The sequence below is a fragment of the Natator depressus genome, chromosome 6, assembly GCF_965152275.1.
Source record: "Natator depressus isolate rNatDep1 chromosome 6, rNatDep2.hap1, whole genome shotgun sequence".
Taxonomy (NCBI): Eukaryota; Metazoa; Chordata; order Testudines; family Cheloniidae; genus Natator; species Natator depressus.
Window position 1 is genome coordinate 17,115,274 of NC_134239.1, and position 27,910 is coordinate 17,143,183.

General features: G+C 45.1%; 1 protein-coding gene and 1 long non-coding RNA gene across 2 annotated transcripts in view; one reads left to right on the forward strand and one right to left on the reverse strand.

Moving 5' to 3' along the window:
• Positions 1-14,571, forward strand: LOC141988738 (uncharacterized). Its single transcript, XR_012639822.1, has 4 exons — positions 1-222; positions 3,524-3,660; positions 5,841-6,143; positions 14,098-14,571. It is a non-coding gene; the product is annotated as an uncharacterized LOC141988738 (long non-coding RNA).
• LOC141988737 (acyl-CoA (8-3)-desaturase-like) overlaps positions 4,453-27,910 on the reverse strand; it is a 26,903-nt gene continuing 3,445 nt past the window's right edge. The window contains exons 2-12 of the mRNA XM_074954660.1: positions 20,892-21,002; positions 20,154-20,351; positions 18,698-18,799; positions 18,343-18,471; positions 13,181-13,241; positions 11,920-11,993; positions 11,278-11,375; positions 10,626-10,722; positions 9,892-9,971; positions 9,534-9,659; positions 4,453-7,488 (exon numbers count right to left, since the gene is read on the reverse strand). Coding sequence (XP_074810761.1) covers positions 7,437-7,488; positions 9,534-9,659; positions 9,892-9,971; positions 10,626-10,722; positions 11,278-11,375; positions 11,920-11,993; positions 13,181-13,241; positions 18,343-18,471; positions 18,698-18,799; positions 20,154-20,351; positions 20,892-21,002 — 1,128 coding nt within the window. The 3' untranslated portion in view covers positions 4,453-7,436. The remainder of the gene's footprint in view (positions 7,489-9,533; positions 9,660-9,891; positions 9,972-10,625; positions 10,723-11,277; positions 11,376-11,919; positions 11,994-13,180; positions 13,242-18,342; positions 18,472-18,697; positions 18,800-20,153; positions 20,352-20,891; positions 21,003-27,910) is intronic.

Below are 27,910 nucleotides of genomic sequence, written 5' to 3' on the forward strand. Positions count from 1 at the left end.
GAGAGGAGGGGGTCTCCACCCACAAGAGAAAGTCTATTTAAGCCTGTGGGAGACCCCTCCATTTTGTCTTCAGCTGGCTCAAGAGACAGCCTCTCCACCCCAAAGGATACCTGAAAGAAACTGGAACAAAGGACAGTAAACACAGGGGGTGTGAGTGATTGCTGGACCCAGACTAGAAGGAGACTAGTCTGTAAAAGGAAGCTTACTGGAACACCTCTGAGGGTGAGGTTTTATCTGTTTTCAGTTTTCTTACTGTATTAGGCATAGACTTGTGTGTTTTATTTTATTTTGTAATTTACTTTGTTCTGCCTGCTATTACTTGGAACCACTTAAATCCTACTTTCTGTATTTAATAAAATCACTTTTTACTTATTATTTAACCTACAGTACGTATTAATACCGGGGGGGGGGGGAGAGGGGGAAACAGCTGTGCATATCTCTCTATCAGTGTTATAGAGGGCGAATAATTTATGAGTTTACCCTGTATAAGCTTTATACAGGGTAAAACAGATTTATTTGGGATTGGACCCCACTGGGAGTTGGGCATCTGCTGCTTTCAGTTAAGCTTGCAGGTTGTGGGACTGGGTTCAGACCTGGGTCTGTGTTTGTGGCCGTCAAGCATGTCTGGCACAACAAGATAGGGCTCTGGAGTCCCAAGCTGGCAGGGAAAGCAGGGGCAGTAGTAGTCTTGGCACATCAGTTGGCAGCCCCAAGGGGGTTTCTGTGATCAAACCCGTCACAGTGTATATGGGGCAAAGGAATGTTTTAAAGACACTGTCGCTTTAAGTGTAATTATTTTCTGTCTCTGGGAAAGGGAAGATTGTTAAAAGGCTGATTGTACAATTATGCAGGCCAAAGAGGGCTGCACAAAACTTGGCAGCTGTGTGGGTGCTCAAAAATGTCTGGGGAAGCTAATTTTGTGGGATTGTCTGGACAGAAACTAGAAGGCTGGGTAGGTGGAAGTGGCAGGGGGAAGCTGGGGGTGAGCTACGAGAAGTTGGGTTTGTGAGGTTGGAGGTTGGGAAAAACTGAGGGTGTACTTAGATTTGTGGGGGAAGAATTTGAGGGAGATGCGTGTGTGTGTGTAGGGGAACACTGGGTGACTGGAGGGGGGATATTGAGGAAGCTGGAGGGGGTCTGGAGTGGCTGGGTCCCCTAGACCTCCCTTCACTTGCTGTGGCTTGCTTGGTTCTCCCCACTGCTCTACCCCTGCACAGATCCAGCAGAGGGAGCAGTGAGACAGATGCTGTAGGACTGCAGGCACCACAGTGGCCTCTGGTGGCTCTGAGCTGTATATACAGGCTATTCAACCTGAATGTGGGACAATCAGATAGGTCTACGCAAATTAAGAGGCTGGGTTGGAGTGGCAGAGCTAGGCATAAGACGACTAACTAAGCAATTTCTTAAGGCCCCCACACAGCTCAAGAGGGCCCCACATTGTGGAGATACTGCAGTTAGAATTCTCAGAGGGTGGGTTAGGACCACCCATCCCCCATTATTCCGGCTTAGGGTTCCCAATGGACTAGCACCGGCTCTGGTGGCTTGCATGTATCAGTGCAAGGTTCATACGAGGTGCATGAAATTTAGTAGATCTGCTCTTCTGCTAGGTTTCAGTTTCTGCTAGAGTTAATAGGGGTGCAATACAAAAGCCTGATTGTAGTAGGCCAGAAATATTAACGCTTGTTTTATGTTGTAGCTTAACAGACTAGGGTAGGGATAGGTGATAGCTTATAATATTTTGCTATTTTTTTTCCATTATAAATTCTGAAATAAAAAGCTACAAGCCCATTTTCCCCACTTCATGGCATCCTTAACTAGTTCAGTTCTTTTCAGTATATAATTACCCTGCAATCATTATAGATTCAAAAACAGTATCAAACTAACACACAGCAAAGAATGGTTATTTATTGCTACTACAAGTTACATACACTAAGAATTACAATTTTATGCAATATATTGTATGCTTGTCCTCCACAAACATGTCAATTTAGATCCATCATATGTCTTTGGTGGTGGTATATTTCCTTGTATATTGCAATACAATATTAAAAGTGTGTGTGGGAGAGGGGGTAAGAATTCTCATTTTCTGCCTGAAGAGAAGGTTATTCACTCTGTGCAGTAACTGAAGTTCTTTGAGATGTGTGTCCCTGTGGGTACTTCACTTCAGGCGTTGATGAGTCCCAGGACCCAGATTGGAGATTTTTGGTAGCCGTGCCTGGTCGGGGCATGAATGCACAACAGCCGTCTCGTGGTGCCACTGGCACGTCATCTAGCGCTCGTGCGTCCTGACCCCCTCAGTTCCTTCTCTACTGTAGAGTCCTTAAAGCAAACTCCAAAGTAGAGGGGAGGAGGGTGGGTAATGGAGCACCCACAAGGACACACATCTCGAAGAACCTCAGTTACTGCACAGGGTAACTGTCTCTTCTTCTTCTTCAAGTGCTGTCCCTATGGGTGCTCCACTTCAGGTGAATGTAGAGCAGTGCCCTCACAAGGATGGAAGGGACTTTGGATTGCGGTTCATTGCTGAGGCTAGTACCATGAGGCCTTGTGTTGTGTCTGAGCTTGAACCGAGATTAACGCATAGTGGTTTGTGAATGTGTGTTTGGAGGCCCAGGTGGCCGCCCTGCATATGTCTAGAATGGAAATGTTGTGTAGGAAAGCTATGGAGGTAGATAAAGCTCTTGTTGACTGGGTTCTGATGCCTGGCGGGGCTTCAGTGTTGTATAGTGAATAGCACATGTGGATACAGCTGGATATCCATTTAGGTAATCTTTGCATGGATATGAGAGAGCCCTTAGACCATTCTGTTGTTGACACAAAGGGTCAGGGTGATTTTCAGAAGGGTTTCGTTCTGTCCAGGTGAAAAGCTAAGGCACAGCGCACATCCAACATGTGCAGGGTCACCTCAGACGTGTTAGTGTGTGGGTCTGGATGAAATGCACATACATGGATTGGTTGGTTGAGGTGGCATGAATACGGAAATTTTGGCAAAATTTAGGGTGTGTTCTAAGTACTACTTTATCCTTGAAGAATATGGTGTATGGGGAGTGAGACATGAGAACCTCTATCTTGCTGACTGTCCATGCTGATGTAATAGCAACCAGAAATGCCACTTTCATAGATAAATGAAGTAATGGGTATGTGGCTAAAGGTTTGAATGGGGCTCTGGTTAGCCTTTGGAGCACAAGGTTTAAGTCCCATGCTGGTGTGAGTTCTTGGATGTCTGGGTACATGTTCTGTATGTCCGTTACAAATAGTTTAGAAATGAGAAAATATTGAGGTCCCGTCTACCTTTTGATGGAAGGCCGTGATGGCAGCAAGATGAACTTTAAGCAATCTCATAGCAAGTCCTGAGTTCTTTAGGGATAATAAGTATTCCAGTATTAGTGGAAGTGGTGCCTGTCTTGCAGATATTTGTTTGGTCTGGCACCATAAGAAGAATCTTTTCCATTTTTGGAGGTAAGTAGTATGTGTGCTATGTTTCCTGCTGTTTATTAACACTTGTTTTACTTGTTCTGAGCAGGTTAGTTCATCGCATTGGAGCCATGCCTTCAGGTGAAGTCTCTCCGGGTCCGGATGGAGGACTTGAGTGTCATTCTGAGAGAGAAGATTCTGTAGACGAGGGAGAGTGAATGGTGTGCAGATCGCTATGCGTGACAGGTAAGGGAACCAAGTCTGTCTAGGCCATGTCGATACTAGGAGGATTATTTTGGCCCTCTTGGTTCATATTTTGTGTATTACCCTGGAGATCAGAGGTATCAGTGGGTACGCATATAGGAGGGGAGCATTCCATTTGATGAGAAAGGCATCTCCTAGGGCTCATGCTCCCAGTCCTGTTTGTGAGCAAAACTTTGGGCACTTTGTGTTTACTAATGTCGGGAACAGATCTATGTGCAGGGATCCCACACATGAAATGTGTTGTAATATTTCGTTGTTCATTTCCCATTTGTGTTCTTGGGGAAACAGTCTGTTTAATGTGTCCACCATTATGTTCAGTTGACCTGGGAAGTATGCTGTGGTAATAGTGGTGGTTTTTTTTATGAACTAGTTCCATAGTTTTAAGGCCTTGGTGCGTAAGGAGTGGGATCGTGCTCCACCCTGTCAGTTTATATATAACATACAGGCAATGTTGTCCATCAGGATGCTTGTCGTTTTTCCACGTATAATAGGGAGAAAATGTAGGCAGGTGTTGCAGACCATGTGTGATTCGAGCAGATTGATGTGCAAGTGTGTTTCTGTGGGGGACCATTTGCCTTGGATTGTATGTTGGTTCAGGTGAGCTCCTCATCAGATCAGTGAAGCAGCTGTTGTGATTTGTATGGGTGGTGGATCTTATTGAAACGGGATGCCTGAGCAACAGTTTATTGGGTTTGTCCACCATCGTAGTGACCTCTGGGGTCGGTGTGAGTCTTTTGTTTAGAATGTGCTTCCGTGGGATGTATACCAAGCTCAGCTGTCCTTGGAGGCAGCGCATGTGTAGTCTGGTGTGTGTTACAATGAAAGTGGTGGCCACCATACATCCCAAGAGTTGTAGGCAGGTGCATGTAGACTCCCATGGGCTGTCTGAGACCACTGATATGAGGGAGGTCATTGCTGTGAATCGAAGCATTGGCAATGACGCTTTGGCCTCCACTGAGTCCAGGTACGCTCCTATGAAGTCAATTGTTGTACTGCAGTTAGAGTAGATGGATGGTAATGTGAAAATACGCATTTTGTAGGTCCAGAGCTGAGAACCAGTCCCTCTTGTCCAGCACAGGGATGATAGTGTACAGGGTGACCATTTTGAATCTGTGGGTACAGATACCTTTGTTGAGTTTCCTGAGATCAAGAACGGGTCTCCATCCTCCATTTTTCTTTTGGGTCAAGAAGCAATGGGAGTCGAACCCCTTCCCCCTGCGTGTCCTGGAATGTGTTCCACAGCACCTAGCTGTACAAGATGGATTACCTCTTGCTGAAAAAGATGCTCGTGAGAAGGGTCCCTGAAGAGGGATGGGTAGGTGGGATGGAGACGAAAGAGATGGTGTAATCAGATCGTACTATCTCTAGTACCCAGTGATCTGTGGTGATGGATGCCCATGCTCGATAAAATGGCCGTAGTCAGAGGCCAAACATCTGGATAGGTTGTGTAATATGTGCTGACTGCTGTGGGAGGTCAATCAGACCCTTGACCAAATCTTCAAAATTGCATCTTGGCCGGTGGTGCGTGTGACGCAGTTGACTGGGACTGAGGTGGTCAGCATCTCTGGGGACGATGTCTTTGGCGTGAATTCTCGAAAGGTCTCTGTTGTCTGTGAACCAATGTGTCCCTCTTTTGGTTATAAGGTTGGTATCTCCAAGGTCTATTGGGGGTATATCTATGCCCACGGTTCGGAGCGTTGTTCGAGAGTCCTTCATTGAGTGTTGGACTTCGACAGTCTTTGCAGAAAATAATTTTTCTCTGTCAAAGGGAAGGTCTTTAATCTGGAGGTACTTGGGGATTCCGGAGGATTGTAACCAGGATGCCAGTCTCATGACTATAGCTGTAGCCATTGTGTGAGCGACCACGACCATGACATCAAGGGATGCTCGTACTGCAGTCCTCGGAGACAGGCATAGCGTCCTTACACGAAGTGCAGTGTTTAAAACCAGGGGAGCCTGGCATTTTCATTGTCCAATTTTGTCATAGTACAAGGAGATAGAAACGGAGAGGAGAGCTCTCAGAGTGTAAAAAAAACCAAACCAAAACAAAACAAAAAAAACCACACAGGAAAGTCTAAGTGGTTAACTGGAAACCTAAGATTAACTATGAACTAACTGCTGGGAACTAAACTTAGCAATAAGTATTTCTAAATATTTTCTAGGTAAATTTCTGACACTGCTGTTGGAGCTCTCTCTGCAGCCGAGGACAGTTGAGAAGGAACTGAGTGGGTCGGGACACAAGATGGCTACTGCGCACATGCGCCCTGACCAGGCACTGCTACTAAAAATCTCCAATCAGTGGCGCTGGGGCGCACCGACACCTGAAGTGGAGCACCAACAGGGACAGCATTCGAAGAACTGTATTTATGAGGACCCCTTCAGAAGCATGTAACACAAGAAACAACAGGTGTAATACACTGTAGGCAGCATATGTGCATCATTGGCTCAACTTGATGGAAAGTCAGGTATGTATCATAAGCCTTAATACTGCTACATTTAATAAAGATTCTCTAAATGCTAGGGGCTTGTGATTGTGGAGTAGAATGATGCAAGTTCCATTTCTACTGACAGTTTTTAAGTCTGGGGGAACTTGGATCTGTTACACAGTCCATTACAGACAGAAATGATTCAGCTCTATTAATTGGCCAAACACCCATGTTCAAATTAGCAACCCTTTTTTTACTTTCTAAGAGAAGCCAGGGAGACAGCACCACTCAGCTGCAACTTTGGGAGTCCCTTAAAGCTTCAGGTAGCACCATATAGGTAAGCACTAAAAGCCACAGTATTGACGTGTCTGTGACATCTTTTACACCTTATGATACAACAAAAATGAAATCACTCTACCATAGATCTTCCTCCGAGTCTTGCAAGACTCTTTCTCCTAAGCTAAACCTCTAGAGGTATTTTAACAGCTAAACCAATGGACTAGGGGTTCCCCTGGACTAATGTATATCCTTATCATACATGTAATATCAGTATTTGCTCAATTAACCCTTTTATTCAACTGAATTTGCCTTAGGCAGGGGAGAAACTGCTCATACTCTTTTCACTGGAAATTGCAAATGGACAACTAACCTGAGATCGAAGTTCTCTACCTGTTTTACACACACATACATATATATGTGGTCCACTGAACATGTCTATGCTCTTGTATACTGCCTCTGGTTTCATGGCTAATCCTGCTTGGTGTTTTCACCTCTATGGTCTTGCATCCATCCCCACCCTGAGTTTTGGCCCCTCTAATCTCATGTCCACACTATTCGGTCTCGCATCCACTTTGTGGTTACATACTTAGTTTATAGATTTTAAATGTATACTGTAGTCTTTAAAGGCTCTTCCTTCTTTTTCTCAGCACTGGTTTTTCTCCTTATTTCTCCACATTCTCCCTCTCCCCAGAAAGTTTTACACTGTCCCCATTTTCACTTTGACTCTGTCACACTAGGAAGAAGCTGGATAGGATTCACTGCCACATTCACTGCAAGGGAAATGTCAGCAGAGAAGGGCTGCGGTTCCCATTGTTAAAGCCACCTTTCCCGTAGTAAGGTTAACCCCTAGTGGTCCCCATATACCCATACCGCACCTTATAGAGGTAGAATAGGAGAAAAAGTGTACTATAAAACCCCACACTCATACTGGAACTAAGTCCACCAGCCCTCCCACTGCAGCAGCTAGGCCCACTCATCTCCCTGAATCTGCTTGCCCTCCTCTGCTGTGTACTACATCTTCATGGCAATCAATCCCATGGGAGTTGCTGCTGCTTATCCATGCAGATAGGCATCAAGCCAGAGTTCCCCCGAATCCTTCAGAGAGCTGCAGAGGGGAGAGAGTTGGAGCCCAATTAGTCAGCAAAGGAGACTGAACATAAAATCAAGAGAAAAAAACACAGGGGTGAGACAGAACGCAATAATCTAGTGTGAAGCCCCATCTCCCCTGTTGAACTCTGGAAGGACAAGAGGTGATGGGCTCAGAGCATGCGTGACAGCATTCAGCCACTGGACTACCTGAGAATGCTGCCTCACAATATGAAGCTCTTTCTGAGGTTTCTACAGAGCTTTCTAGGCCATTTTGCCACTGCTGACTGAGAAGTACCTATGAGGGAAGCACATATACCAAAGTGCCCAGAGGAAACAAAGCATCAGAGATCTGACACTCTCCAGCGAGAGAGAGAGATGGGGCAGGAAGAAGAAATAAATTTTCACTATTGCTTAGAAACAAACCCAAACATGTAAAATAAAGTTGAAATCAATACAGGCAAAAGAAGCCTGAACCTCAGCTTTTTCCACTGGGAGACAGAACTCTGCTGAGCTGTTTTGAATACTCACACCGACCAAAGTGCAGCCCAACAGTGATAGGGGCTGATATCAAGATCCAGAGAAATCACACTCTTCCTCCGAGGGATTAGGTGAATGCTAATAGAGAGCCCATATACAAACCTAACCAAAGTAAATTTAAAAGACCAGTGATAAATCGAGTACAAACTTACTTAATAGTAGCACATTATTGTACATCTAAATGGTTTGCCTAAGACCAAGTCCTTGTGTACTAATCATGAAACCAAAATTATGTGGCAGGACCCCTTAATTCTGCCCCTTTGTTTGTCCATTTTAGGCATTGAATGAGGCAAGGGTCTGGGGCAGGAGGGACTGTATGTGATCATGCAATTAAAGACATCATCATAATGCATATGGAAAAGATTACAGAACTATGGTTGTACATTCAACTGCAAATTTGGTATTTCCTAACTTTCAAGTTCTTGACTTTGCAAACTAAATAATTTTTTCATGAGGTTGTGTGTGTGTGTGTAAATTTCCTAGGTTTTTCTTAAAAAGAAAGGTAAAAACCAAATTCCATTATGTGCAACTCTAATAACCTACATCCCTCCTCCAAAACCCATCATGAATGATCAAGAGGGTTTGAGCCCTAAACCTTCACAGGGCATCACAGGATATTATTACTCAAGTTACCGAACTAACAACATTAACTGGCAGCAGGAGAACGTAGTTTTCCCAGAAGAGGGAATAGGGGGACAACCCTGTCTCTCTCCCCTTCTTCCGCAAAGTGGGAGCAGCTCTTGACTCATGTGTTCCCACACAGGAGGGACTGGCCACTGTTACCCTGTGCTGGGTGAAGGATAGTGCTTGGAGAGAGCCCAGCCTCTGCCTTCCTTCCTGTAGGAGGGAGTTGGGGGAGCTTCTGGCCCATGTGGAGCCTCAGTAAGTGTAAATGGGCCACTGGGGTGGGGGGCGAGAAGCTTTAGGAGAGAGACAGCTGCTGGCTGGCTGGCCATACCAGGCCACCCTTACTTCTGTGCTGCTGCCTTCAGAGCTGGGCACCCGGCCAGCAGCTGCCACTCTCTGCTCTGGCTTCAGAGCTGGTCAGCAGTATATGTACTTGTGTGAGAACCAGCCCTGGCTGGGATGATTTAGTTAGGGATTGGTCCTGCTTTGAGCAGGGGGTTGGACTAGATGACGTCCTGAGGTCCCTTCCAACCCTGATATTCTGTGATTCTATGAACCCTGTCTGCTGATGGTGTGATCGACTCACAATCTTTAATGTATTTGTTCTCAATATACCCCTGAGAGCCCTATTAGCCTATTTTACAAATGGGGAACTGAGGCACAGAAAGGCAAAGTGACTTGCCCAAGGTCACTCAGGAAGTCTGGCAAAATAAAAATTGAATCTGGGTCTCCCAAGTCTTAGGCTAGTGCCCTAACCACTGGACCATCTTTACTGTGAGTCATTCACAATCTTGAGTCATCCAGTCCCAACCCACCTATATCCTGCATCCCTCTGTCTCAACACCTGACCCCATCTTGCCAGCAATTATTGCACCAACTCTTTCTGTTCATACTTACCGCAAAATGTCTGCAAAGCCAGTGAGCAGAGGCTTGCTCTGGTACTTGATGTCATGTTTGGCACATAGTGACTTCACCAGGGGGGCCACCTTCCAGTAGTTGTGTCGTGGCATCCTAGGGAAAAGACTGTGGAGAGATAATGAGGCTGTTTCAATAGGATCTAAACTCTTCAGTGCTCTGCAGAAATCCCATCCCTCCCGCAGGGGCCAGTACTCACTGGTGCTCCATTGAGAATTCCTGCCCTTTTTGCTGGATGCATTACCTAGTGGTGCCCCTGGGAGTTCCTTCCCCCTCCTGCTGAGGCCCATTGCCACTCGTGCCCCCTGGGAATTTCCTCTCCTGAGGTGCCTATACTCACTGATGCTCGATTTGGAAGTTCAGGTGCCCAGTTAACCAGTCGTTGAACAGGGACTGATCCACGTTGCATGTCGCCAGGAGCTAGGGGAGAAAAAGAGAGAGAAATAGGTGTAGATCTATGGAAGTGGATTAATTGGTACCAACCCCTGACCTCCACTTTTCTCTAACTTGAGCAGGGTTGCCTGAGGGTGGTGTGGGGATTACAGTTCCTTGTTCATTAGAACAGGGAGACCAGGCCTGGGTGAGAATGGCATGCTAGGATATGGAATAGTTACTGCATTAATCAGGTCCTCACTCAGTAGAGTGACATGACCTCGACAGTTGGACCGGCATAGACCTGTCCTCCCACTCCTTATCTCATATCTTCTATTGGGGAAAAATGGCCACAGGATCAAGGAAGCAGAAGGGAGAAGACTATCAGAGCCTCTTATGCAGGAAGAACTGTATGTGAGTGCTCTGGATCAGGCAGCTTCTACCTGCCAATCTCTTTGCTTCCATGTCTATATGTTCTCATTCTGGTTTTTACATCAATGCAGTCTCATCTAACCCCCAGTCAGTCCAGGCTTCATTTCCCCCACCTTCCCACACAGATGATCACAAGTCTCCTCTCCCAATATCTCATCATCCATGGGCTCCTTGTTGACCTTTATCCCGACTGCAAAATTTCATGTATGCTCCCTGTGTCCCTGACCTGGGATTCACACCCACAGACCCTGGTAAAAGATTGTCTCTTACCTGTGTAGAGAACCAGTCCATATTGTTATCATAATCAATGTGCATAGGGATGTGGTTCATTTGTGATATCCAGGTAAACAAGATACTCTCTAGGACGCTGTGCAGATACAGACAAAGCAGTCATTGCCACATACAGTCACAGCAGATAGAGACTCACACATCAAGCCAACCCAAGATCTGCGACCCAAGCCAAATGTTGCCAGATAAGACCCCAGTCCAAACCGGCAACAGATAAGTAACTGGCCACCTCATCCAAAGCACTGACTGCTCAGTAAAATGCCCATGCAAACTCGCAATGGCCAGTAACATGCCTGCAATCTCAAACCAATGTCTGCTTGGTAAAGCGCTTTCTGGTTAGTAAAAGGCCCCCTCAGACCCACCAGAATGAGTGGCTACCAAGTATAACTTCTCTCTTATGTTCCAACCAGTGAGTTGTCAGTAAAAGGCCCCCACAAAAGTGAGGGCAATGTATGGAAAACATAATTTGTACTTTTATAAGAGAGAAAGTAATGATAGGGAAAGGGAGAAAAGCAGAGTGGCCAGAGGCAATCACAGATGGGAAGGAATGCGCTATGAGGGCAGAGAAGAGGGGTCAGTCAGTCAGGTGTGAGTACCAGTAGGCAGAGGGAGTCATGGCTAGAATGAGGATTACTTGAGCAGCAGGAGGAAACCCAGGACACCCGTCACTCCCAGTAAGGGCTCGAAGAAAAGAAAGAATCGGATGAAGTAGGTCAGAGTCCAAGCTAGTTCCTGTGAGAGAGAAGGAGAGAAACCTTCATCAGGACAGCAGAACAGTACCCCGCAATGGGAGGAATAGAAGCCCCAAATCCCCCCATGTAAGGCTCACTCTGTGTCTATCCTTTGCAGCTCCCCTCAATTCTCCCATATCAGTGAGGATACAGCTTGGGAAGTTTCCTTGTAACCTGCACTAATGGTCTATGTATTGTGGATTTCCCCCATTACCTCACACCAGAGAGAGTGCCCAGCCTGAGAAACCTCACCCAGAAAGGCCCACTCACTGTTCCTGCACTGTAGCTTCCCTCAACTTCCGTGGAGTAGCAGGAATCCAGCTCAAGAAATCAATCCTCTAAGCCTCACTGGCTGCCCCTGCATTCTAGTTCCCTTTCACCACCTCAGAGCAACATGAATCCAGCCCCAGAAAATGCCTTGGATCCATATGCTGTAATTCTCCTCCACCATTCTAGACAAACAAGGGCCTGGTCCTAAAACCTCCTCAGCTAGAAGAGCAGCTGCCTGTTTGCAAAGGTTTGTGGGAAATGCTGAGTGCACTTACCCTCCATAGTTTGCGCTGGAATATGAAGTACAAGGAGTAAAACTGGAACACTGGAACCACAAGCAGGGGCATAGCTGGAGAAGAAAACAAGAAGAGCAGAGACATTAACAGCCTCACCTAGTTAATGAACACCCTGGAAACCAGAATGAAAGGAGAGCTCTGTGCAGTGCTCATCACCAAACTATGCTTCCAAGAGATTTCGCTCCTCATCTTCCTTCCTTACTCTTCTCCTCACTCCCCTTCCTTTCTCCCTCCATTTTATACATTCAGAGGCCAGCAATCTGTAGACAACTCTCAACTCTGTGCCTGCTTCCAACTGAATGCAAATCGTACCATCTCCCTGCACCTGAGAGTCAACAGGTGAACCTGATGCTACACACCATCTTTCTGAACTAATCAGTGCTTCTGAATACCCAAATAGCTACAGCAGTGAAATTACACTCTTCTATCCACTGGTAGCCTGGAGAGTGCACTCCTTTTGGTCAGATTTGGACTTGATCATGATGACCCACATTTTCATGAGCTCCAGGCTTGACTTCTGTAATGCAATATATCAGAATGAGCGCAATATCCTGTAAAGTGTTCCAGCTGGCTCAAAATGCAGCAACCCACACACATATCAACACAGACCATGGACAGTGCATGACTCTGGCACTACACTGTATGCCAGCTCCCTGTCAAATATTGAATGAAGTTCAAGGTTTTGATCCTGATCTTTAAAGCCCTCCATTGTATTGTTCCTATCTCCCTGACAGCCCATCTCACTCTCCATAATCTCCACCTTGCATTAGAGCTACATTTGTCTATAATAATGGAATTGTCAATCACCTCAGCAGCACCTCTCCACCTCTGGACAGAGACAAAGACTCTTCTGAGTAATAACATTTGTATCTATAAGGTGCTCAGATAGCATAGTGACGGTAGGGAATAGATGGATTCTCCCTCCATCCCCCCCCCCCCCATCTCCTCTCCTCCATGACTACTCCTTAGTTTCCTTTAATCTGTCCGTCTCATTTTATCTACTTCTTCTCAATTACCCTTATCTCTCCTCTCTTTCCTTTCACCTTTTTGCCATTGCTGTGTGTCAGTTCCTTTAGCACATGAGGTGACAATTTCAGCCATAGATTGTGTACCCCAAGCACTGTAATCTCCTATAAGGCTGTCATGGGAGAGAAGTCCTCTCAGCCCCTGGGATTATTTAATGTAGGAGTTGGTGGTGATCGTTAGACAAGGATCTATTGGGCAAAGCAGGTGTACTCACTGATGATGAAATAATTGTGCTGATGATTGTAAGGCAGAAACTTCTTCTTCTTCATGCCGAGCTGTAAAAAAGAAGGGATCATGGCAGGTCAGCTGAGCAAGAGAAATGCCCACTCAAATTTCATTGCCTCCTCCTCCTCAAGATACACCTGCTCAGAGATCTAAATCCATTGAATTACAACAGCATAAGGGAGATCAGAAGAGGCCTCTTTACATCATTATATACTATTTCACACACAGAAAAGGAGTACTTGTGGCACCTTAGAGACTAACCAATTTATTTGAGCATAAGCTTTCGTGAGCTAAAGCTCACTTCATCGGATGAAGCTCACGAAAGCTTATGCTCAAATAAATTGGTTAGTCTCTAAGGTGCCACAAGTACTCCTTTTCTTTTTGCGAATACAGACTAACACGGCTGTTACTCTGAAACCTGTTATTTCACAAACAATGCAATATAATAAACATGTTCCCTACAATCTCAAATACATACATGTAGCATCTTGTAATTTTTTTTCACTCTTGCATAGTTAATGTCAGTGACATACTGGTCCAGAAACTTTACACCGAAAATTGTCTTCTGTCTAAGGAGCATATTCTAGTAGAAGATATAAGACCAGATGGCCTTATAGAAAAACCTGAAGGAGGGCGCCAATTGGGAGGAATACTCCACAAGATTCCAGTTGAGGAGTTTTCTCCAAATTCTTCCTTTATGATGCAGGGTTCACCATCCCTCCAGAAGAAACTGGAGGTTCATAAATTGTGGATATTGGAGATCTGCTGGCAGCCATTGTCACAACCCAATGGCCCCCACCCTCAGGGGGTCCCCTGGGGAAGCAAATCAGCATTGTACGTTGCTAACACGGTTATAGGCATTGAAAAGTATTCTGGGAAAGGTTAAAGGTGTGAGTTCCTTTGCAGATTGCAAAAGGCTGAAGAGAGAGGAAAAGAGAAAAGAATGGATTAACTTGAGAATTCAGGTAGGCTCGAAGATAAGGGGCGAAACTGCCGTTCAAGGCCAACGCACACACAAACAAACTCCCTGCTGCTAAACAACCAAAAGCCTGTGGGAAAGGAGAACTGAACCAAACAGACCTGAAAGGGGGGTGCAAAACTAATAAGAATGCGAAGCTCAGCAAATGGTAACATAACTGTCTCGCGACCCTGAAGCCAATGTGTTTTGGGGAAACCAAGAAAGTCTCAGAAGGCCAGTTTGGACTGGTACAGAGAGCACAGGAGACAAAGGTCCCTGAACGGAATGCCCCCAAAAGACCCCAGGACTTAAAACCCTCCTGAGAGCTAAAGCAAATTGGAAATCAACAGAGGACCCTAAATGACCCGTGCACGGAACAAGAACTCCCGTCCACCCTTCCCCCTCTTCTTCTTATGTTACACCCAGGCTTGGCCAGACTCGGGTAGTGCGGGTGTGAGTATGAAAGTAGGTTAGAGCTTGGGGCACGAATGCTTTCTTCCTTCCTCTGAGTGACATGGGGAACATCCCCCCCCCACCAGCACCCTCTGCTGTTATTTTATTATTTTATCAATAAAGCTTTAAAACTCAGTTACTTGGTGTGCTCCATCATCTCCTCCCCTAACAATCCTGTGGCCTCAGCCTAATCACCTGACACCTCAGGCAGATTGCGAACAAAAATCTGTCACACCATCACCATTTGTGCTAAGGCCCTGTGCCTCCACACTAGCTCTGCTGCCCCTGCTCCAACTCCACCCAAGTTTTCTAGAAGAAAGGTCACCAATTTCTGCACAGAGGGGACTCTATGAATAGGTTAATGCAGTATCTGTCCACCACTTTCCCTGCAAAGTTGCTAGCACAATGCCATACCTGACCTCACCTACTGATCTCAGGACCCATATGGAGGGGCATGTAGCTGCAGAGGTGGCTGATTTCCCCACTCTTCCATGTAAAGTGGGTGAGAATCAAATGTGAAGGGGACCCTCCATGTGCAGGTCTCAGATGCCTCATCATGATTAATGGCAATAGTGGGTATTGGCAGATCTCTCCTCCTGCTGCTAAGAATAGACTCTTGATATTCATTTGGGTTAATATGGATACCTCTACACTGCGGCTGGGAGCGAGCTTCTCAGTGCAGTAAGACAGACATGCACTAGCTGTGCTCAAGCAGCAAGCTAAAAATAGCAATGTTGCTGTGTGCAGCTTGGGCAGTGGCTTGGGCTAGCTGCCCGAGTACTCGGGGGGGGTCAGGTGGGTTTGTATTCCTGCTGCTTGTGCTACCCTGACTACACTGCTATTTTTCATGCACTAGTTCAAGCAGAGTTAACACACATCTGTCAGCCCACGCTGGGAAGCACGTAGATGTACCCTTTGTCTCTAAAAAAGTCAGTGATATACACATACACACATTTGTTATAGGAAATAGAGCTTAGTTCTGTCACAGTTAAGTGATGTCACTCCAGCAGTTAATGAAGTTAGGTTGTGTGTCAAAGTTCCTCCTCTGCCTTCGTGGGTCCTGCGCTTATTGGCGGATTTGCTCACCTCAGAGATTCACGGCAGCCCTCAGTTTAGCCACTTTTGCCAGTGGGTCAAACCTGCCATTCACTCAGTTAACCTCATCACTGGCCAGTATGGGGAAAAGGAAGGAGAACCATCCCTGCAGTCTCTGCTGGTCCACCTAGTGGATAGGGGAACAGGCCAGGGACCTTCCCCTCTGGTGGGACCCACAGTCCAGGTCAACTTCTCCTGTATCCAATAGGAAGTTGGGGGTGGCTGGGGGGAACCCAGGCCCGCCCTCTACTCTGGATTCCAGCCCAGGGCCCTGTGGATCACAGCTGTCCACAGTGTTTCATGTAACACCTGTGTGATAGCTACAACTCCCTGGGCTACTTCCCCATGGCCTCCTCCCAACATCTTCAGTATCCTCACCACAGGACCTTCCTCCTGATGCCAGATAGCGTTTGTACTCCTCAGTCCTCCAGCAGCAGCATGCCCTCTCACTCTCAGCTCCTTGCATGCCCCACACTGACTGAAGTGAGGTCCTTTTTAAACCAGGTGCCCTGATTAGCCTGTCTACCTTAATTGGTTCCAGCAAGTTCCTGATTGTTCTGGAACTGCCCCTGTTACCTTACCCAGGGAAAAGGGACCTGCTTAACCTGGGGCTAATATATCTGCCTTCTATCACTCTCCTGTAGCCAACTGGCCTGACCCTGTCACAGTTGGAACTGTTAGATTGGTTTATAAGGGGGAGAGGTACCAATAAGTAGCATTGTGCAAAGCTCTAATACAGTGGGTGTTAGATTGTGGTGCATGGAACACAACCAGGTGATCCACAGAGCTGCTTTTATCACAGTGGTGAAGCACCAGGAGGCATCACCGCTTGAATACTATCTGTCTTGATTTTTATACTAAGCCCATATTTTTATGGACTTTTTTTATTGCGGGAAGGCTAAGCCATATAACTGAGTGTTGCTCTTTGTCCTGAAGATAGTGAGATTTCTCATTCTCACATGTTCCACGGGTGAGAGTTCTGTCTCCAATGGTCAATAATCTCATCCTTCAAGTTGACGGTTCCATGGTACCACAGGAACATAGCAGTGAGTAGTCATAGTCTCACAGAAAGAAAAGATTCTCAGGTAACTGGGCTAATCCCTGGACAGTTTTGAATATTGGGACCAAAACTCTGCAAATCATTCTGTATTGCCTGGAGAGCCAATGCAGAGAGAGGAGCACAGAGGCAATGTGCTCTCAGAGGCCTTGGCTGATGAGTAGGCAGCTTGTGCATCCTGAACCAACTGGAGCTTTTTGCGGGGTCTGTGGTTCATTCATAGATATGATGAATTGCAATAATCAAGCGTGAAGTTCACAAATGTATGGATTACTATGAACAAATCAGTGTATGACAGGACTGGATACACATTCTGACCAGTCATATATATAAATGAGGGCATTTTTAGCAGTCAGTTATTTGAGTATCTCAAAATAGTTGGCGGGTCATTGCTTGCTAGGTAGCTGTTCATTGGCAGGAACGAAACATGTGCAAGGGTCTGCATCTTAGCAAAGAAACAACAAAGTTCCTGTCCAGGGAGAGTGCCTGATACCCTGCTCCCAGCTGGAGAAGCTTCTCAAAGGAGGGAGAGGACTACAAAAAGAAAAGCAGGATGCCCCAAATGATCTTTCCCCTTGCTCTGCCCATGGCATTCACGACATCTGAAGAACAAAGGAAGCAGCATTGGACTATGGGAGCTATCCTAATGGAAAGAAGTTCAGCCAGTAGAACTGCTGAAGCATGTGGGGAGAGAGACTTTGCTTTGGATTTACTCATTTGTTAAATTAGGCATTAGTTGCATTTTACCTTTATTTTACTTGTAACCAACTCTGACTTTTATGCCTTGTTACTTGTGTTCACTTAAAATCTCTTTGTATTTAATAAACTTGTTTTATTGTTTTATCTAAACCAGTGTGTTTGGACTGAAGTGTTTGGGAAACTGCATTTCAGGATTTGTGCACATCATTTTCTATTAATAAAATGATAGACTTTCTATGAGCTTGTATTGTCCAGGAGAAAGCTGGGCAGTACAAGACGTACATCTCTGGGAAAAGCCTGGGATTGGGAGGGTGCTAATGTCACCCTGCAGTGTGGTTCAAGAGTGGCTGGCTGCAGCACTCACACTCTATAGCTCAAAGTGACTTACATTCTGAAGGCTGTATGAGAGCAGATCAGGAGTGGTAACTACTGCAGCAAAACAGTCTGAAGGGCACCCTAGGCAAGAGGGCTGAGGTGACACATCTGTTCATCAGTCTAGATTGTATCCTGGGCACGTCACAGAGAGGAAGTGGGAAAGGGAAATTAATCTGGCGTCTTAAGGAGACAGAGGTGAGAATCAGCCCATCCTGGTGTGTGGTACACCTATCTGATATAGGCAAATGTAGGCCACAACAAAAGCTCTCCCTCATTTGCTAGTTGCCTTTTGCCCTGTTTTCCTTTCATCTTCTATTCTCTGTTTCTCTCTTCCTTTTTCTGTTTCTGATAGAACCCAAAGAGATTTCAGGCAGCAGATCTGTATCCCATCCTTGCCCCTTGCAAGATCCAGTGATTAGCTTGTTCCCAAACATACAGCCTCCTGATTTCAGATGCTTTTAGCATCATATCTTTTCAGTGGTCTAAATAATTCCTAACCCATCCCCACACTCACCTCCACAGAGAGTATCTTTCCCAAAGCAAACAAGGAGGGATGCATTGCAATATCAGGGTCCTTTTGGAAGCAGTTGGGCTTGGCATGGTGCTGGGAATGGTGGAGAGACCACCACTGTGCTGAAAGCCCCTGCAGGAAAGGAGGAGACCACAGGAATCAGACTACAACACTACCAAAAATTAAATCACCTCATCTGTCACATATTAACCATCTTCCCAGTGTTGCACCACATTCTTCTAATTACATGTACAGTGCAGAATGTCAATGTAATGCTATCTAAACTGAAAGGGAACCACCCCCCATGGTTGATCAGTTTTGCAAAGCAGGGTAAACACCCCCAGTATCAGGCACTTACCTTCAGATGGCTCATCACAAACTCATGAACCAAGTGGTTCCACTTGGTACTGCTGAAAACTGAAAGGTGCCCCAAATCGTGCTGCAGAAAACCAGACTGGGACTGAAAAAGAATAGGATTCATTCAACAAACAGGGCCAGGTTTTAGTACACGGCTGCATCAGGGCCAGGGTGGTGGTATGCTCAGTCCTACCAATTCCATGAAAACTGGGAGATCAGTGCTCCCCAACTCAGTGAGACCTTCTCTTCCTAGTACCAGGGAGATGTCCATTCTCTCGAGTGATGTTCTCTCCCTGTACAGTCAGTGCAAGCCAACCCGATGAGAATGCCCTCTGCTGGTATGAAGGAAACCTTTTGTATTGTCAATATACTCTGTCCTAAAGTACCCCTCTGTGTGCAGTGTCCCCTGCCTGAAATCTGTTGAGACTCCAGTCAGTGAACTCAAAGGCACTTGCTCCATTTTCACTATCAGAGCATTCAACCCCAGATTGGTAAAAACGTGTTCCTGGTACCAGTAAAGCATTTTTTTCACACTACCAGCTACTTTGGTGGGACGAGAGTAGTGGGTGAAGGGAGGGTTGTGAACTAAGACTGGAGCTAACTCTACAGAAGTAGTTTGAACTCTGTAGAAGAGTACCCTTCCTTTGAGAAGAACCCTCCTCTGGCCTGCTGCCATCTCCTCTGAGCATTAGTAATGCCAAAGGACCAACCAGGCAACTGTGTCTTTCAGTGCTTCTGTGTCCTCAGCTCCAGGGCACCTCATGCTCCCATTTGGGACTCAAGAAAAAGCTTGGTTCATACACAGAATGTGTCTCGAAGTTCAGACTCAAAAGATCAAAGACCAGAAGCAACCTTTTTGTTATAAGAAGAAGATTGTGTGGAGTGAGGTTGTCTAGCAGACTATGGGAAGGAGATGTACTGATAGTTCTGACTTCATTCACTCAGTCAGAATAAAACAAAAGAAATATTCCACAGGGTTGAGTTCACTACATGCAGCATCTCTGCCTTAGGCTAACTTCTTTACACAGACTCCTGGGAGAAGCTGTGACTAGAGCTGCTGTGAGCCCCTTAGAAACTGCATTTCTGCATCACTGCCTACTGTACTTCCACCAGCTGGATAAAGCTGAGGACTTGAGAAATTGTGAGCTCCCCACATCCATCACTCCTATGACATTTTCTAAGGTGCCTCTGGCTGGGCAAGACAAGAACTCCAGTAACTGTGAACTCCCCCAAATCAGGATTCCAACAGCATTTGCAGTCCTCTGAGTACCTCTACCTGAACCTTTTATCTTTGGTATTGATACAACCTCAGGTGAAGAAAGAGCATCCTGCTAGTCAGGTGACTAGTCATAGCAAAGATAAGGGGGATGGCCATGTAATAGGAATATGTAACTGGCCCCGAGTGTGAGGAAGGGTAAGCTGGTCCCAAGCTACATTCTGTGGGTTGAGGACTTTACCTGAGAAATGGTCAGCAGCACTGTAGAGATGAGGAAAGGCACTAAAGATGTCCCAAAATACCAAAGAACAAACCATCCAGCAACATCCAGCATCAGAATGTGCAGGAGAAGCAGGAAGAAGAAGAGGTGGTTGGGGTTGAGGAGTCCCATCCTTTCAACAGTGGTGTGCAGCTCCCGGAAGTCCTCTACAAGCAATTTCTGTGGGGAGACCCAAAGTTACAGCACTCTTCACTCTGGGTTGGCAAAACAACAGCTTAAGGAGCCGGCAGGTTTACCCTGCTCCTGCTCTGCAGAGAAGCCACCATGGCAATGAAGGAAACATTTTACCAACCGGTTCTATACTCTCTGAAAGGAGACATTGCAACACTAGGGAACAGCTGACAGGCTCCGTCAACCCCATTGCCAGTCTTTGTACCACTGGGGAGATCCTGTGGCTGACACATTCTTCCCTACTGTCGCTGCTATGTGGGATTCACTGTGGGAATTGTGTATTGGGCAGAAGTCTGTGAGAGACTGGACCTGCCATTCCCAGTGTGGGTCACTATGACACCAGGGGAAGCTCTCAGCCAATGTTTCTTCAGCCTTCCTCCACCAGACACTCTGGTTTCTATATGCAATGTGAAGTCTATTGGGGGTTTTGACAGACTGCACATGAATGGAAATGTGGATTTGCATTTTTCTAGAGCATCCTCCCAATTCCAGATCCACTTGTGTTTCTGGCCTTTTGTACAAACTCACATTTTTGGTGGGCTCAAAGCTTTGTTGATCCAGGGCCAGCTCCCCGATCTGCAATGAGCTCATGTACTTTCTCACCAGCCCCTTATCAATGTGAAATGCCTCAAAGGGATCCTGAAAAAACATACAAGTGAATGGAGTGAGAAAAATCCCAGAAGATATTAAGCTAACATCTTATTAAGAAGATATTAAGCTAGCCGAAGAAAATTATGTCCCATCTCAGCAGGAAGCAACTCTGGATTAAAATTCAGTAAAATACTGTATGTTTTCTGTTCTCTTCTGCATCTGAAATCAATGCATTAAAATACTCATTAAAAAAAGTTTAACTTTTATAATACCCTAAACTGAGTATGCCTGCAACATTTAATTACAAATGTATACTTTTATATAAAACTCAATTTATTTCAACATATTAAATCATGTTAGATCTGTTTCAAACATGAAAAAAAATAATCACAAAAAATATCAAAATTGTTCCCCTTTCACTAGGTTCAAAACAGACCCCTTTTCCTTCCTTCCTTCCATTATTTGTGAATTTTTAAATCAAAACATTTATCCAAAACATTTTTAAAACGGTTATCAGTGTTTCAGAAATTTTGTAAATAAAAAATTTAATTATTTACAATAATGATTTGTATGAAATAAAAGTTTTGATAACCATTTCCATCATGTTTTTGGTAACCCTTTTAATGAAAAAAAATGAAAAAAAATCAAAACATTCTGCAAAAAATGAAAAGTTTCAAAAAGGTGAAGTTTTTTGGGACAAATTTCATTTTCACAACAAGGTAATATTTTCCATGTTCAATTGTTCAAAAAAATTTCAGTCAGCACTATGTGTTGTATTTAAAAATAGCATCAAGAAAAAATCTATACGATAAATCTGCGCTCATACATTTACTCTTAAGATTACTGGAGATGTGGCATTAAAGGGGTATAAAAATTGGTAAGAAAGAGTCATTCTTGGTAGTTTGGACAATGTTCAATGGATTCAAAACATCTTGCTTCATATCTGGGTCATCTGAAAGAGATGACCCTATTACAGAAAAAATAATCCTTGAAAATTTGAAAGACCTCCTGCGGTCTCTTTCAACCCTAATATAATATAACAAAATATTTTGAGAGAAATGTTCATTTTGTCTCATTTTAAAAGTATCTTTAGTATCTAGAGCTTTAGTATAATCTATTTGAAAATATTGGTAAAACGTTTCCGTTAATTTATTCAATGGACATTGTAAGCACCTTAAGGCAGGAACTGCCTGTTTGTACAGTACATAGCACAATGAGGTCCTGGTCTATAACTGGGACTCTTAGGCACTACTGCAATATAAATTAATTGTTAATGTTATCAGTAATAACACTATCTGACAAACTCTAATGGGACTTGATCCTACTCCCATTTAAGTCAATGGAAAAAACTCCCATTCATTTTGAATGGTGAAGGATTACGCCCTTAGTATGCATCAACTGTCTTAATAATAAAGCTTTAGACAACTCATTAACTGACACAGAGAGAAGATGGGTGGGGTATTAGACCAACTTCTTAGAAGATCTCTGTGTAGCTCAAATGCTTGTCTCTTCTGCCAACAGAAGCTGGCCCAATAAAAGGTATTACCTCACCCACCTTGTCTCTCTCATATCCTGGGACCAACACCACTACAACAACACTGCAAACAACTTGTTAATTGCCAGTTTTACAATATTTCAGTTGGCAAAATGTTGTTAGAGCCAATAGGCTCCACATGCCCTCCAGATCCAGCCACAAATAATTTGAACAAACCCAGTCGCGAGCTCCCATGCTCTTTGACCTTCACGACATTTTGCTTTGGGATCCATTACAAAATACAGAGGAACAAAGAAGTAGGATAGCAAAATTTTTTTTTAAATGAACCTGCTCCTTTGTTTTTTGTATTTTCACGATACATTTTCTTCTCCAAAGAGCAACAAATTCTCTTTCTCCTGTCCTGAACCTCACAAATATAGATAGATTAGATAGATATTAATGAATGAATGAAACAAACTAACAAACCAAAGTTCAGGAACAATATTTAGCTAGGCTGTGCCCTTCTGGCCCTGATCTCCGAGTCAATACTCACAGACATTGAAATTCTGCCCGGCTTTAGGTAGCCACTGACAAAGAGGCACCCGCTGATCCTCAAGAAACCTCAAGGAGGAGTCAAATTCCTAGCATCACTTGAGTGGAAGCCACCACGTAGCACAACCTCCAGAAGATGCTGTGATTGTTGGAAACTGCAGGTGGTGTTTTGAATCAAAGATGCCATTAGCATCACAGCATATAGGCACATTTCTTAACCATAAATCTATGCTAGTGATGCTGGAGTCAGGACTTGTGGTTGCACATTAACCAGCTGAGTGCTTTGAGAGAGAGGGTATGCTCAGAGCCAGAAATATGTACTCTTACTTTGCCAACATCATCCAAGCCAAAGTCAATACCATCTGTGAAGTGCTCTCCATTTCTTCATTTTCCTCTCCCTCCCCTCCTGAATTTCTGTCTTGGAATCTAATTTCTTTTATTATGTCCATCTCCAGCCTCCAATCCCATAACGTATTTCCTCAACCTTGTCCACTCCCAGTCATTCTCTTATCCTAAATCTCTCCTCTGGTTTTCTCCCCTCTACCTCCAAACATGCAATTATATCTCCAATCCCAAAATATCCTTTTGACACCACTTGTCTCTTTAATACCCATATCCCTCCTCTCCTTCACCTCTAACCTCATGTGAGCAGTTTACTTCTGTGCCCTCCATTTCCTTTCCTCCAGTTCTGTCTTTGACCCTCTACACTATGAGCTTCACTCACTTCAGAGTAATCTCTGTCACCTATATCCCTAATTACTCTCTCCTTTAGCCATTTCAAATGGGTCTCTTCTCCATCATCATTATCCTTGACCCCCGCCATTTCAGACACAGTAGAACAAAGATAGAAAAAGTTCCAGTGGCAGAAGATGAGGCTAGACAAATTTGGACTAGCAGTAAGGCACATGTTTTTAATGGTGAGGGTAGTTTACCATTGGAACGACTTACTAAGGGCTCTGGTGGATTTTCTATCAATGGAAATGTTTAAATCAAGATTGGATGTTTTTCAAAAAGATATAGTTTAGTTCAAACAGGAATTAATTCAAGGAAGTCTTATTGCCTGTGATGTACAGGAGATCGGACTTGTTGATCACAGTGGTCCCTTCTGCCTTTAGACATTACAAATCTATGAAACATACACTTCTCTGCCCAAGGCTTCCATTGTTCTCCACTTTCTTGGTATCCTCTTACATTTTTGACTTATCCTTCTAGGACCTTCACATACTCCTTTCTCTATCAGAGTCCTCCAGGTCTCTCTCCTTTTCCCTTTACATTCTTATTGAATATAGTTATCCAAAGATGACTCTCCCGGGTTTGGGTATCACCTCCACGCTGTTTCCCAAATTTACCTCTCAACCCCAAACTATTACCATCAGTCCAGTTCCACTTCTCCACCTGTTGCCTATATTCTCCCCTTGGAAATCTCATAGCTACTGAAAAGTCAATGGGCCAAACACATTTCTGATCTAAGATCACTGACTTGGTGGGGTTTCACTAGGACTAATTTAGTCCAGTTTCCTATCTTCCAAGTTGACATCATGGGCATCATCTTTGACTCTTCTTTTTGCCTTTCCTCACATACAGATTCTGCAAACCCAGCCACTTATTTCTCTACAACAAACTAAGATTTCTGAGTAAAGGAAAGATTGGGGAAAAAGTACTTCCCCTCCTTGTGACCTTTTCTTGAACCACTTTACAGCCAAAATGGCACAGGCTTGAAAGCTGAAATTAGCAGGGAAACAACCCATATTGAAGGGCCTTTGAGACTATATCTACACTGCAGCAGGGTGGTGTAATTCTCAGCTCAGGCAGACAGACACACGCGAGCTCCGCTCAAGATAGTGCACTAAATATAGCAGTGTGTCCATGGCAACATAGGCAGTGGCTTGGGCTAGCCAGTGAGGGGCTGTGTCACCACTTGCCCTGCAACCTGGGGTGCCTCCAAACTTAAGCTCCTCACAATCAGCCTGCAGGTCCCACCCGGAGTGTCTGTGTATAGTCACAGCCCTGGTCCACCAGCTCTGACTCCAGCAGCCTGCCAGCAAATACCAGCCACACTCTGGCTCCCACCAGCTTTGGTTACTACTTGCAGGGTGACCCCAACAGGCTTCCAGTCCCAGTTTTTGCCCCCACAAAATGTGTTCTGCACAGTCCAGCCCTCTCCTGGACAGTCCACTGGTCTGGATTGCACCCCATACTGTCCTCCTTGCCCCATACCAGCTGGGGCGGGTGGTGTGTCTCATTCTCTCCCTCTCATGTTCACGACCCTGCTCCCCAGCAGCTCACTCCCCCATCCCTCTGCTTGTTCCCATCTCTCCAGGTAGCTCCTAGCCCCTCCAACTGCCCATCCCAGCGGCCATAGAACCTGCTGGCCCCAATATTCTGCCCCATCCCTGCTAATGGGGCATCACCCAGAAGATTCTGGTGCCTGTTTGAGCAGCTGGAGGGAGGGGGCAGCCCCCATCCCAGGCGACACAGACTGACCAGTGCCCAGTATTGGTAACTGTCCCGATGTTTGTGGGACAGAGCCTGAGTTCAAAGGACTGCCCCACGTCCCTCTGTGCTGTAAAGTGGTTCTGTTAACAGCCCAGTTTTTTCCTACTGGGTCCATGTATGGTGCTGGGCTTGAGGCAGAGCTGATGCATACTTCAGGTGGCAGTCAGGTGGCCATATCTCCCCCAAGAGGACTGGAGCCTCTGCTATCGCACTGCAGAGCTGACAGCAGAGGCAGCACTTTGTGGGTCACCTACAAGCAGCCATGACAGCAGCCTGGAGACCAGACAGCCCTGCAGTGCCTCATGTCTATCCGCAGAAGGGACTGTGCAGGCCCCAGACCCAGCCAGCCATAGAGATCAGAACAGAGCAACAGAAAGATCCCTGAGCACACGTAGCCCCGTTGCCTGCACGCACCAAGCAGCGGAGCTGAAGGTAACAGAGACCTGGAGAAGGGGTCTGGTGTCTGCACTGGCCTGGACCAGCCACCACATTCCTTCCAAGCCCCTGTATAGCAGATGACAGTGCCAACTTGGCCCACTCATCCCTGCCCAAGTCATTACTCAGGGTTAACGCCAGCCCAGGGCCAAGGAGTTGAATGTGCAAGTGACCATTGATGCTGGTGTTTGGACAGGGTGGGGGATCCTCTTTATGTATATTGGGGATTATTTTTTCCAACATGTATTACTTTGAACATTGAATTTCATCTACCGTGTTGTTGCCCAATCAGCCAGTCTTGTAAGAGCCCTCTTGCAATCAGCTTTGGATTTATCTATCTTGCAAAGTTGGAAAATAATACAACTTCACTGTTCACCCCCTTTTCCTGATCATTAATGAATATGTTAAACAGCACAGGTCTCAGAAACCAAGGATCTGTACTGTTCACCTCTCTCCATTGTGAAAACTGACCATTTATTCCTATCCTTTGTTTCCTATCTTTCAACGAGTTACTGATCCATGAGAGGACCTTCCCTCTTATCCCATTTCTACTTATTTCCCTCAGAGCTGTTGGTGCCAAATATCACAAGACTCATGATAAAAATCACTAGAGTTGGCAACACTATTGTAGGCCTGCGACTTGTCTTAATTTTGTCAGCCAACACGTTTAGTCAGTACAATACAGGACTGGGAGTTAGGAGAACCCAGGCTCTAGTACCCGTGTTTGTCACAGACTTGCTATGGTGTTCTTGCACATGTCACTTAAGTTGTCTGTACTCAGCTTCTTTGCCTAAAAATATGGATAATAATCCTTACCCACACTTGTAAAATGCTGTGAGATCTTCAGACGAAAGGTAATGTGTTAACCTAGAGTATACTTATCATCTCAGGGCTAGATTTTTACTTTAGGCACAGTCCTGACCAAGCTGCACTACTCCAACTGTATGTTGGGATGCCTTGTGACTCTGAGCCACACTTCTGAACCACAATTCTTTCCTCCATGCTCAGGAGACCTATACCAACAGTAAACTACTTCCTCCTCATGCTGGCTCAGCTACTCTGGCCCATTCACTTGCTTGGGGTGGTAGTAAGCAGGTGAGTAACCCCACTTACTCCTTTATAAATGAACCAAATGTCCAGGTAGCTTACTCATGGATGTATGGGAATTTCTTACTCCCTTTTAGAAGTATGCAATGCAGGTAACAATCTAACCCTATGTATATAAAGCACGATATATAGGCAAACTGTGTATTTCTTAATAATTGTTTTGGTGTATAAGTACTATGGTGACAGACATGTTACATATAGCTATAGTATGATACACTTTAATGCCACCCACACCTTATCTGGGTACAAGGAGCACAACAATAAAGCAGGGATGGAAAGTGAAAGCAGGTGATGGCTAGCTTTTGGTAATGGGCTGATCAGGGAAGGAAGAGAGAAGCTAAGATGGGGCCATAGAGCAGAAAGCCCATGCAGAACATCAGCAGTTCTGTTACTGGAGCTGACAGCTGTTTGGCATTATGGCATGAGGTAGCAAGACACCTTATGTAACTGAGTAGGTTGGATAGGCCTAAGGCTACTAGTTTCTCCATTTGTGTGTTCCTGATGGACGGCCTGGATACATAGACAAAGCAGGAATGACGACATTATCGTTTAGACTAGTCATTGTATCTTTCAAGGTGCTTCTATAGCCATGACCATAGTATCAGTGTGTCTCAATCTTTTATTATATGGATCTGTACAACACCCCAATAAGTTAAGGAAGTGCTATTATACCGATTTAACAGATGGGAAACTTCAGCACAGAGAGATTAAGTGACTTGCCCCATATCTCACAGGGAGGCTGAGACAGCAGGTACTTGAACTAGTGTTCTCAAGTCCAGTCTACTGCCCTAGCCCCTGGGATATCTCCTTTCATTCACCTGATGGCTGTAGAGTGGCAGTAACATCTAATGGAGGCAAAGTCTCTAATGCACCTTTTGGAAAGGATAGTACT